This window comes from Rhopalosiphum maidis, chromosome 4 (assembly GCF_003676215.2).
Source record: "Rhopalosiphum maidis isolate BTI-1 chromosome 4, ASM367621v3, whole genome shotgun sequence".
In the NCBI taxonomy this organism is placed as follows: Eukaryota; Metazoa; Arthropoda; class Insecta; order Hemiptera; family Aphididae; genus Rhopalosiphum; species Rhopalosiphum maidis.
In genome coordinates this window covers 33,264,027-33,277,124 of record NC_040880.1, presented here as the reverse complement: position 1 = coordinate 33,277,124, position 13,098 = coordinate 33,264,027, and the positions used below count along the sequence as shown (strand labels likewise).

The following is a 13,098-nucleotide window of genomic DNA, read 5'->3' as shown; positions in this document are numbered from 1 at the left end:
CATTATATTAAGTAAAAAAATAAATAAAAAATGTTTCCTAAAATATTATTAAGTAAATTTAGTTAATATTTAAACATTTTAGTAACCCGATGTTAGAATAAAAATATGAATATGATAATGTGTAGCTATTTATTAAATAATTACAATTTTTATAATTTTCAATTAATTACTCGTATGAATTTATTTATTAAAAATTATATTTGAAATATAAAATCCATAAAACTAAGATCGTAATACAATTGACATATTAATATTATTCTAATTAAATACAACTAAAATAATTATAAAATACAAATTATGCTTATCAAAGTTTGAAGAGAACAGTCATAATATATAAGACACTCTCTGGTAAAATAACAATTTAATTAATATACAATAAATAATAATAGATTATACTACAAATTTAAAAAATTTTTGGAAATTATTAAAATAATGTCAAATTATTTTTAGTTAAGCATTTTGACGTTTCTTTTATAATAAGTTCTTATATAGAATTGTATGAATTGTGTTGTAAAGTCGACAAAACATGTTTTAGGATTTTCGATTTTGATTTTTAATATAGTTCAAATAGTATAGTAAAAAAGTTTTTGTTAATTAAAGTGGGTCCCAATCTAAAAAGAATTGGTACGTTGGTAAAACTAAAACTTATATTTTCGTTTTCATTTAGTTCATTTTTAAGAAGTGGATTGATGTCAATTTCAGATAACTGTTCTATGAAGAATGAAGTTTGGATTCTAAACATAGAGATGATAATTTCTTTGGAAATAAAATCTTTAAAAAATTGCTAAGAAGAACTTTAAATTTTCATTGGAGATTTAAAAGGATGTTTAATAATGTAATGTGTACGCACAACGTTGCTTACATTTATATACGTATACTTCTTATTATCTGAATACTTATAAACTAAGAGTGATACAACAATTTTTTTTATAATATATAGTATCAATGATATCAATTTGTCTCAAAAGCGAGATCAGTCCCTTTTAAATTTTCTTCTGTAAATTTGTCGAATTTGTCCTGATAATTCTTTTGACATGTAGTTTTTCCAGTCCCCAACTTTTCCCTTCCTAATAAATGTTTCGTCGGGATTTGTTCCGTTTGATGGTTGTTTCTCCATCATGGCAAGGATTGGTTCTAAATTCAGAGCCGGGTTCTTCTTCATGCTGTTGAAGCTCAAATGGTCTTCTAAAGCGGAAACTTGTTCATCGGTTAAGGGTTTGTTGAGAAAATCTGATACTTGTCTGATGGCTCCTTTCAGATCCTAAAATATTTCAAACCCAACATGTAGTTACTATTAAATATTTTTAACACTCTAACCAGGTAATATAACTTAGAGATACAATATATACTTAGAAAGTGGTAATAGTATGTAATTAAATATGCATCATTAATAATACTAGCAGACTGTATATTGAAATATACAATTTTTTTAAATTGATTATTGTAAAGAAATTAGTAAAAATACTTTTTGTTAAAAACGCAAAGAATTTAATATTATTTTATTAAGTCTAATTACATATTCATACACACATTTAATATGGTAATTATCTTTATATCTAAACAATGAAAACAAATAAAATTTGGTTCATTTTGTCAAAAATTTATATTTTCGTTAAATTACACGATTCATCAAACAGGACTCTCCCTCCAAAATGTATTAAAAATTTCGAACTTTCAAATCCAGATGTTTCGAGATACATATAAAGTTTGCACATTTAACGTAATATTATAATACATTCGGTGTACTCCTCTTTTATTTAGTCTTAAGATTTTACCACGACAACGGTTATCTACTGTAGACAACTGCGATCACTAGCTCACCTTTTTCATGTCCTCGTACTTGATGAACAGCACGTTCGGTTCGTCCTTTTGTTCCCAGAATCCCAGTATGTGATCCCAAATCGGACCGATCGGCGTCTTGCCCTGTATGAACAGATCGCAAAACTCGTCGAACGACCCGTGTAAGCCGTGTATTAGCTTGCAATAGTGATAATAAGACACGCACATGTCCTTTGGGTTGCGTGTCACGTAGACGATTTTCGGTTTGACGTTCGCCAACTGTTCGGGCAACAACGGCACCGGCAAGTGTGTTTTTATGAACCTGGGCGACGGCATATTCTCCACTTGTTCCACAGAGTTGCCCAGTTCGTCTTTCAATTTGCTCGTGTCGTTACCCATAAGTGCTGTTAACCTATACAACGTTATAATATACGCCGAATTAATGTATAGTGTATAATACGACAAACGCATATATTTCGGAAATACAGTCATTATGCGATCGTATTGTAGGATTGAACAAGCTCTGACCGCAACTCTATTCGATTTCATGTAATTTATCTTAATGTAACACAATTTATCTTGTTAAAAAAGGAAGGCGTATTTTATTGCTCCCCACAATTTGAATTTGTTTATTATTTTTATGCTTTAAATAAATTATGAAGTATATAACTGTATTTTAAATATAAGACAATTTTGATTTTTAGAACGAATAGTTCATTTAAATTGATAAAAATACTTGTTATTTATTTTGAAGTCAATTTAATCTTAATATCTTATGTATTGGACATTTTCATCGACATTAAATTTCATAATAATAAATCAACAACAGTTTTTAATCTTTGTCAAATAAATCGTGTACTGCGTATGGTAATAGTACGTTAACATATTTATACAATACTATTATTGATATTATTTCATTATTTTTTATAATAAAATATATATTTTAATGGTTGTTAGAAATAAGTATGTATATATTAAGGTGCATCTCACTCTAATAACGGTGTCCTTAGTTGTCCAATCATGCTTTTTGCTTTTACAAAATCCAAGTCATTGCAAATACACCAAACCATTTCTTGAGCCCAAGTACTTCCTGTAATAAATTTATCAGTAAAAAATGGTATTAGTCATCGTATAAGTATAATTGATGCCAAAAACAACACCACTACTATTTGAAAATGCAATGTCGTTGTTCACGCCTCATTAAAAATCCGGAAGTAAATTACTGAAAATATTACCTGTTCTTGGATACGACACAAGCCATACATCATCAGATCTGACCTCCATATTTTTGATTCTCTGCCCCAAATCCTTGTACTTGGGCGGAAGTATACATTTGCCCGGATTGACTTCGATCAGACAGTCTTTAACGCCGAACAAATCGTCCAGTCTCTTAGCGAATTTATCCTCGAGATTTTCGTACTTTATGTACATTTTTGAAAATTTGTATATTTTATGAAATAAACGTTAATTTTTTTATTTTTTATAAGCTATTAAGCGACGTTGCGAACCAGATGTGTTGTGCGACTCGTCACAATTCAATATGATCAGTACCGATGCACCTAATTTCGCGTTTTCTTCTTTTAAACTATACTTTCTCTTAAACTTGTTCTCGGGGGAAGTGAAAGCAATGCGTGTTTACTTTCTCTTGCGTAATTACGAAGGTTGATTCGTTATGAAATATTTATATTTTATTGTTATTTTAGGTGCTTAAACTATATATATATATGTGTGTGTGTATATAGGGTTGACACTATAATAGTATTATATACCATCGGAAATAAAAATATTTACATTTTAATTATTTAGTTGATTTTATAAATTATAAATGATCTGGAATTAATTAAATATTAAATCTTTGTAATTCTGTAGTAGGTAATAATTTGAAACACTACAACATGTAGTGGTCCTAACCACTGTTAGTCTATCTGCTCTTTCAAAGTTTGCTTTCACTATTTCGTAATATCTTCCATCGCTGAAAAAGAAAACATAAACATGAGTGCAAAGAATGTATAATCTGTTGAAAAACAAAAAACATTTTGTTATTGTAATACTTAATTATTGTGTGTTACCTTAAAACCAAACATTTGAGTTTCAAACATTTCACTCGAAAAATATCAATGGCTTTTTGGCTTTTATCCGAAAACCTTAAATTATCCGGATCCCATTTTAATTCGAGCCTTTCTAGTCTCGGACAGTTTGTAGCTATACCATCCATAAGTTGATCTACTAGTACGTTACCAGATAGTCTCTCTTGAGTGCCCATAACCATAATTCTGAAATATATATATATATACCAATATTATGTACGTATATTAATTTTCGTCTTTCACATTAAGTGTATATTTTTTGCAACTTTCTATTTTTTTTTTTTTTAACAATTTTGCCACAGTTATTCGTCATTAGCTCCATATTAAATAAATTATATTATTACGACTATTTATAAGACATTCGCGTAATAATATATTTTATTCAAACTTATTATATATTATTTTATTTTGATATTTAAATCAACCATAAGAATTTATAAAATATAATATATACTTTACGGTAATGATTATAAATAATTATTTATACTTGTATTTACATGATATTATTGAGTACCGGCAGGACCGTGTTCCACAGTTGATCGGTAATATGTGGCATGCCAGCCAACGAAAGCCCCTGTAGCTGATGTCCATATCGGGACAAAAATTTATAAAGTCCTTCGTCCGACAAATTGTCCGAATAGTCCAAGTTGAGCGCAATCAGGTTCCTGACGTTGCCCTGTTCCATAAACGTACTCAACACAGTGTCGTTGAATCCGTTTAACTGGCCTGCGCTCAGAAACTTCAAATTCGGTATCCTAACTAACATGTCGATTAGGCATTCGGTAGAGAGATCGGTCCCGGATATATCTAATTCTTGGATCGAAGATTTTTCCCATTCTACTTGCATAACATACTCACTAATGAGATCTAAAATAAATTTCATGCGTCACGCGATTTATAATTTTTCGTTGTCGTACAACTATAATATCGTAATTACTCGTTTGATTCATTAAAAGACACCTGAGCCTTTTACTTCTCTGAAATAACGTTTTCATAGTGGACCCCGTGACCTTGGAGCAATAGTTCACGGCTAGACACTCGAGTTGTATACAATTGGAGCTGAACGCGTCAATGTGACTGTCGTCGATGAAGTTTATCCCGTACAAGTTTATGACTCTTAAGTTCGGCGTCGCCGATTTAAGTTTGTGAACGTTTATAACCTCATAAATCTCTTCCTCTTCCTCTTCAACTTTTTCATAAGTACCTGGACATGAACTCATACTTAATATTATTTATTTACACATATCATTTTAGCACGATCCGATGGCAACCGATTTACCTATCAAATGCAGTATTTCCAGTCCGTTTATGAAGTTGTAGATCTTTCTCATGAACCCTTCCATGAAGATAACTTCCGATAAGCACACGCAGAGGTATTTCAACTTGGTGGGGAATGCTTGGAGCTCGCTGAAATCGTGTAGTTGCATGGCGGTCGAGAAGTCGAGTAACATATGAGTGAGATTTGGACATCTATTGGCCAGTTCATGTAAGACTGTGTGCGTTATGAGCTCGATGGGCAGCTCGATATAACGCAGCGAAGAGCCGAATCTCACACTACATAATATTTTTATTGTACACACGTTGACACAGTTAGGCGGAAAACGCAGGCACAATATTATACGCGTATACAAGTTGAAACAGAAATAATTGCAGACCAATATCTCTAATATTTATTATATGTAATACCTACCTTTTATTCTAATTAAATGTTGGTTAATGGTTATAATAACAAATGTTATTACTCATTACATACACTGCAGGTATTACTATAATAGGTGTAGTAAGTTAAACACATATTTTGACAATTATTTCCATTACATCTTGAATATATATAATAGATGAATAGTATAATACATATTATAATATATTATATATATTTTGACGATCGAATCACCATAGTCACCTGATAAGAGATAGCAGGAAGTCCAGCGACGTGACGTGGAGTCCCGATATTTCCGGTCTTAGGGATACGCTATACCACAGGGACGTGTTGTACGCAATTGTGCGCCACTTTCTACACACTCTAGACATACTACATATCTCTTTGTGGTTCAGGTACGAAAATATGTTCAACAAAACTTTATCCGGCAGTTTTTCGATCGTCTATAGAAAAAAATAAATAACGTAAGTATTTTTTTTTAAGCATTTGGAAACACCAATTGACACATTATATTATTATTATTATTATTATTTATTATTCTCACAAACATATACGTAAGCACGACTAGCTACAATACTATTGTTAAACTTACGATTTACAGAATTTTAAGTACCTAATGGCCAATGTATTTTTGACAGGACATCATGGTCATAACATGGTCCAAATTTTATTTGGATATTTATTACTTTTTACATGGTTATAATGTTTAAATATTATTATAAACAAATTTATTATATTATGGATTGTATAATATAATTACTACGATAATTACGTATAATTACGAGTTTTACAATTTTAGAAATGAGAGAAAAACTACGTGTATACACAACAAATATTTTGTATTACTCGTCCATTTATATCTTATAATAATAGCTTGTTCACCTTCAGAAATTCAAATTTAAAAATAATAAGTACCTCCTTATATAAATATAATAGAATTAACTGAATATTAAATATTACGACTTTATTTATGTTTTCTCTTCAGTTTAATCGTTAATTATGTGTTTATTAATTTGTTATTCATAAATGCAACTTTATATTATTTTTTACACACTGTGAATTTAAATAATTTTAATTTATCTTACTTTAAAATATATTTAATAATGAAAAACATCGTTTTAAACAAATAAAAACTTTCTTAGAGTTTTATTATTTATTCAATAATAATTGTTGACTAAGCGAAGCGTTGAATATTATATTGGTTTTGATGGCAATGATTTTTTTTTTTACACTATCATTACCGTCGTTACCTATTAGTTTTTCAGTAATATTTTTGATTGAAATTGGATCTAATAAGTATTTTAAGGGTTAATAATCCAAAAAAAAATTAGAGAAAATTATGAATTTTTATGGAAAATCAGTATTTGGCAAAATCAATTTTGTTGTTGTTGTTGTTGTTGTTGTTATATTGTAGTTCAAATGTATACAGACAATAAATTTATTCCAAATATTCGTATAAGCATTTAATACATAATGTGATGCAATTATTTTTTTTGTTTATTAAGTTCTTAATAAAAATATCAGGCTCAGTAAAATATTTTGGGAGCTTAATAAAAATTACTACATACGTTTTACTTGTATTTATAAGCAATAAAAATAAATTTACAAATTTTATTTAGACAAACGTTTTAATTTAAAATGTCGATAAAACTCGTCAAAATCAATATAATTTGCAAATTTTAATTAAGAATGTATAGATTCAATTTTTTTGGAGACATAAAACTTTTACTAAATTTGATATTAACTTTATTTTTTTGTTCAAATTTCAAAAAAAAATATTATCTGAGGGAATTTGAAACGAATACGTAAATTATAAATATTTTAGTATACAATGACGCTTTAAAAATATTTAGATCAATTTTAAGATATTCCCTATTTATACGATAAACTTATTTACACGTTTTATGGTAAATCAGTATTGACTTAAAAATTAATGACAATATTAAATGTTATAAATATCATAATGCATAGTAATAATTAATAATTGAATAAATGTGATGTTTCCGGCAATTATTAATTCGACAATTTCGACGTGCAGTGTTACTTAATGTAAAATAAATTATTCTATAATATTTATACATCATATATATTTATATAACAAAATGTACTCGTAATATAGACTGACAGACAGCCATCTCCGTCCAGAATCGTTTTTCATATTTAATAGCTTATCATTGAATTGAATGTTTACACATTTATTACATTAATCTATTCAATATTGGCGATGTTCTCTCGACACCTATTATATTATTATTATGGCAGAGCAAGTTTTTATTTAATTTTTTTGTTTTAATTATTATATTAATGAGAAATCATAAAAATTTTCTCTGATATATTATTATTATCTTGGGTTTACCATTCATAAACCGAATCATTAAGTTATCGTTGAGAAATTATTTAATACCAATACGATATGTATTTTTTTGTTGAATTTTTTCAAATTTATAGATCAATTAAAAATTCAATTTTATTATATTATGGTACTTGCTGGGCAACATCTGATTATGTATGTACATTAATAATAACGTTACACTATTAATGTTCATTAAGTTAAAATCATAATCGTAAAAACATGAAAACAACGCGTAGACCAAAGACCTCATTAGAAGCTGCGGGGTATATATATATATATATAATAGTAATATTATACTAATATAGTAGGTACAGGTGTAAAGCATATAATATTCAATAGGTATACATTCTAAATTACATAAATTAAACACTAAATAAACAGTATAAAATTGATCAAAATTGAATCAATTATTATACACACTAGACAATACTCGGCGAGTTTCTAAATTAGTATATTATATTATCAAAAGATACATTACAATTAGTTCGACATTCACCATCAAAACAAGCGAACTCAAAGGAACATATTTTACTTCAGATTTTATTTTCAGATCATACAGTAAAGCACTAATTAAAATATATAGATAAAATACATTTTAAACCAAATATTTCTGTTAAATGATGAAAACCTCTTGCAAAGGTAATCAAAACCCCAATTATGAAAAATTTAAGCATAAGGTATCCCTCCCGTGAATATTGAATTACTATTAAGTATTATTATAGGTTTATAACATATAGGTTTATGATATCAAATGGTCAACATAATATTATAAATATAATTAGCTAGTAATGTCCAAATTTTTAAAAAGATTCTCGATAAATTGAAAAGCTTTTATTACGTTTATTCAAATCTGTCTGAAATAAGTCTAGCCTATATTATGTTGTTGCTAAGACTAATCCATTTAATATTTTTCTGATACCATAAGTATCTATAATAATAACAGTCTTCTAAATATTTATAATTGTTGACTAAATGATAAAGTAAAATATAATTTCAACATGTAAGTAAACCGTAGGTATACGACTATACAAGGTTTTTTTTTTAAATTTTAATACGCTCTATCTTTTTTAAAACGTTAAAAATTTGCAGGACACAACGACACATTGCAGTAAACACGTATAACGATTTATTATAATATTATAATTCGCGCAATGCAACCATCTCATCGTCGTCTTACCGTTCCGGCATACGGGCTCTTGGCGGGTCCTCCTGTACCGTCATCGATATACACCTGAGAAGCCTCTAATGCTAACTGCCCCCAAACCTATATAATATGTATATACGATACGACTCGATTATATCATTGATTTGATTATTATTATTATTATTATTATTGTTGTTAAAATATTTAATACTGACGTCTGACGATATATCCATTGTCCGCAGTCGAGTCGGAGAAAATATATACGTTCACGAATTCGAAACAAAAAATATTCAGACGACGGATTATAATAATATTATATATATATGTATTAATGATTATCTAATAATATGAAATACAGCGCACTTTTACGAAAAACATGAAATATGTGGCAAACGGATCGGATAGACGAACAGCCGAATGCCAGTCGCGTAGTATTATACGGTCGTACCTATACGTAATGGCGCGGTGAACGCGGGCTAAGTTATTTTTAAAAAATTATCCAAACCGCAGTCGCCAACGCAGCCACCGCCGATTTCTGAGAGGAAAAATATTTCATTTTATTCGTGCTACACACTATAAATACTCGCAAAGCCGGGTGCCCACGCCAATGTTCGGGGGACTCGTTAAACGCTGCATACGCGGGATAGTTTTTTTTCACGTAAAACCGCAGGAAAACGGAAAGAACACACCGCCAACTAGCCTGTAATACGCATATAGGTATATTAAATTATTTATAATTTTACCGTCTTGACTCCGCGGACGGATCCTCGATTGTCTCTGGACAGGACATTGGCCGTTGTCACGTCCACCGACAGCCACGAATCCATTACACTTTTATATGCAGACTATTACGCAACTGACACTTGACACGGCTAAAGGATGTACACGATTTGTCCTTTTATAGCTGTATATATAATTAATGACTGCAGCAGTGTTGCATAACGTAAAATTATTATACAGTCATTATTGTTTTGTCGCATTGGTCATGTCCGATTCGATAAATCCGAATTGGTCCGATCAATGTGCCTGTGCCGGAAACACTGATCGCCGATTTTCGGGTGCCGTGAATGGGCCCGCGGAAACCGAACGAAATCGAACAATCGAATCCCATCGAATGTGACCATCGCGGGGACGTCTGAAAATAGATTAACAGATGAACGTGCGAGCACCGGTAGAATACTATAAATACGACGACGTGTAATTGTACGATAAATCATGGCACCTCGTGCCGATTATTATAAGTACAGGACACATTGGAGAATAGTTGCATATACACAGACATTAGACATTATAAACATATTGACAGTAATACAGTAGGTTAAACCTACAATTAATGTGTACGCGTAAGTACTAGATTGTATCGATTCTGGACAACAGCGCCAAATGCAATTACGCCGCGATTGATTAATTTATCAGCGCATTACTCGTCAGTTATCACTGTCGAGTGCAAATTTGCATTCGCTATTAGGTATTTTTAATATTATATGACTATACAGGGTGCCTCGAGATACAGGACAATAACCTGCACGACAATAATGACCGGGCACGTAGCCAGGATTTTTTTTTACATGATTGGTGTAGAAAACTTTTTATTTTTAATTTTTAACAATTTCGGGGAAGATGGTCCAGACCCCGTGAACCTCCCCTGGATACGTACCTGATAATGACAACTAACGAAATCATAACCAACTGTTAGACAATAATTAGATATTGTATTAAAGTTTAAACTTTTATGATGGAAAAAAACTAAAAATCCACATACATATTCTTCTTTGTTAGGTTCAATAATCTTTTAAACATTTTATTTGTAGTTCAAACTTTTGAGATAGTTATTTTAAAATTGTAAACACAAAATTACCACTTCATCACTTGTTACTAATAAGTTGATTTGCACGCGCGCATTCTGAATATTATGTATAATACATGTACCAAGTGTAGACTACAATATATATAATGAGTCTACAATTTTCAAAAAATGTTTATACCTGTATAAAATGTATATGGAGATAAACAAACGCTGCTTCGTAATTTAAGCTTATTTTAGAGGTATAAATTCAAATAAAATAAGGAAGGTATATCTGGTAAAGATAATATACCGTTTATCCATATGACCATATCTGGTATAGTATGAATCGCGAATTTACCGCAGCGGATTGGATACTATATATGTAATAGGACTGGGAAACACGGTTAAATCCGTGGTAAAATCAAATGTATAGTATGAGTGTATTGAATAGTTTTAAACAGTAACAAACGTTTTTTAATAAACACTATATTCTGTTTAAATCTTTGGTATATACCGTATAAAATAAAAACAGTATTTTTTAAGTAGTGTCTGTGAAAAATAAAATAATTAAATAAGTTTAATATACTGTAAACGATATACAATAGCATAACTATGCGCGTAACACGTCCATACGATATGTTTTTTTCTGTTTAGAACCACTGATATAGGGTGGGGGGACAGCGTCTGCATTACTTTCCCAATACGATAGATAGGTGACATTTTACACAATTCAGTAATTTAAACAATAAGTACCAAGAATACAAAATATCATTTGATAAGCTGTTTGTGAGTGTGAAATTACACAAAGGGTTAAACTACATCGATAAATATCTACATTGATATTTAACCTCAATGGATATAAATCATTGAATAAAAAATAAAATATTCCGAGTATTCAGTGTTTAATATCGTATTAATTATAAAAAGATCACCGCAGTGAAACGATGGAATAATAAAAAATTCGTCTCATTTTTTGACAATTTATTTATTAATTATTACGCATTGAAATTCGTGTTGATGAATTACTTATTAATAATTACTATAAACAAATGATACAACTACCGTAGTCCATAATTACATAGTACATAGGTACTTAGGTACATTGTACATATCATAAAATAACGTTGAAATAAAAAAAAAAATATTAAAATTTCTTATAAAAAATTATACTACAATTGCACGCTTATCATTTTTCAATTATAATTGGATGATATTGAATATAGCAATAAAATATAGCAATAACATAGTTTGGATAACATACACTGACTATAAACATCATAATAGTCCTTGGACTTACACAACAGTTCTTTTCAGTAAGGTCCAGTATGTCTTTGTGAGCTAAGGAAAAAAAATAAATTCATATTATAGGTGCATTAATACAAACACTTGATTTCTAACTATTATGTACTTAAAATTAATTATACAAACCCGTACCTCGATTAAACGATGTTAAACGTGCAATTATAAATTTATAAACAATGGAAAGTTGTTGAACAATTATTGTTGTTTATTCATTTATCGTATACGGCTGTATACGTATAATATGCAATAGTAATAATAAAATATTATCAACTATTTTCCTTAAAGAGGTACCGCCTAGTAAAATAATATGATATGATATAATCATTAATAACGAAAATAATAAACAATTTATGCATCGACATAATATGGATAATGGATGTATATTTTTTATTATTGGAATTAGTATTCGCGAGATTACTGTTACGCGAACGTACTAGGTGAAAAGTAAATATATAATATGATCTCGACACCTTTATAATATGGCAATGTGTGGTATAACATTAACTTATACATATTTAATTGTTATTGTTCGTAGTTCAGCTAGGACTGTTCGTATAAAACAAATTAGTCATTCTAAATGTATGTGTAGCTTCAAGCGCACGTCATGGATACATCAGTATGTTATATTATTTTATTATCAATTAGTATGTAATGGAACAGTACAGTGAAATTATTTTTATTAATTTCTATTGAAAAATCATTCGGTTATAATTTAGGTAATTCAAAAATTAAAGTATTACATAACATAGTATACATGACACATTGATAATAACAACAATGGCGCCAAGTTGTATTTCATGCTATGTTGCAAAAATTAAAAATTGAATACAGACACCCAACACCAATCTTTTAAGAAGCCAACATTTTTTTTTCTTTGGCTAAGTGACAAAAGAAATAAAGCACTTTTAGCATTAAAATCGTCAAAAATATAATGTACACATCATAACGCAATTAAAATAATCCAAATAAACACATCCAACTTCCACG

The 13,098-nt window shown here is 29.4% G+C and overlaps 2 protein-coding genes across 4 annotated transcripts; both read right to left on the bottom strand.

Moving 5' to 3' along the window:
• Positions 1-369: 369 nt before the first annotated feature.
• On the bottom strand, positions 370-3,359 carry LOC113549801 (sulfotransferase family cytosolic 1B member 1). Its single transcript, XM_026951266.1, is given in 5 exon segments — positions 370-1,011; positions 1,013-1,261; positions 1,822-2,191; positions 2,770-2,869; positions 3,015-3,359. Coding segments are annotated over 5 exon segments (975 nt in total). The 5' UTR covers positions 3,211-3,359; the 3' UTR covers positions 370-951.
• A 216-nt stretch (positions 3,360-3,575) lies between these two features.
• LOC113549798 (F-box/LRR-repeat protein 2) lies at positions 3,576-10,032 on the bottom strand. Of its 3 annotated transcripts, XM_026951262.1 has the most exons (8): positions 9,239-9,457; positions 9,057-9,143; positions 5,770-5,969; positions 5,146-5,420; positions 4,804-5,070; positions 4,364-4,733; positions 3,849-4,052; positions 3,576-3,751 (listed from the first exon to the last, which is right to left on the bottom strand). In XM_026951262.1, exons 1-8 carry the CDS (start codon positions 9,254-9,256, stop codon positions 3,616-3,618), a joined length of 1,557 nt encoding a protein of 518 aa, XP_026807063.1. In that variant the 5' UTR covers positions 9,257-9,457; the 3' UTR covers positions 3,576-3,615. The 3 variants fall into 3 exon arrangements, with proteins under 3 accessions (XP_026807063.1, XP_026807064.1, XP_026807065.1); XM_026951263.1 differs by lacking the exons at positions 9,057-9,143; positions 9,239-9,457 and adding an exon at positions 9,767-10,032; XM_026951264.1 differs by lacking the exons at positions 9,057-9,143; positions 9,239-9,457 and adding an exon at positions 6,119-6,268.
• Positions 10,033-13,098: the final 3,066 nt, after the last annotated feature.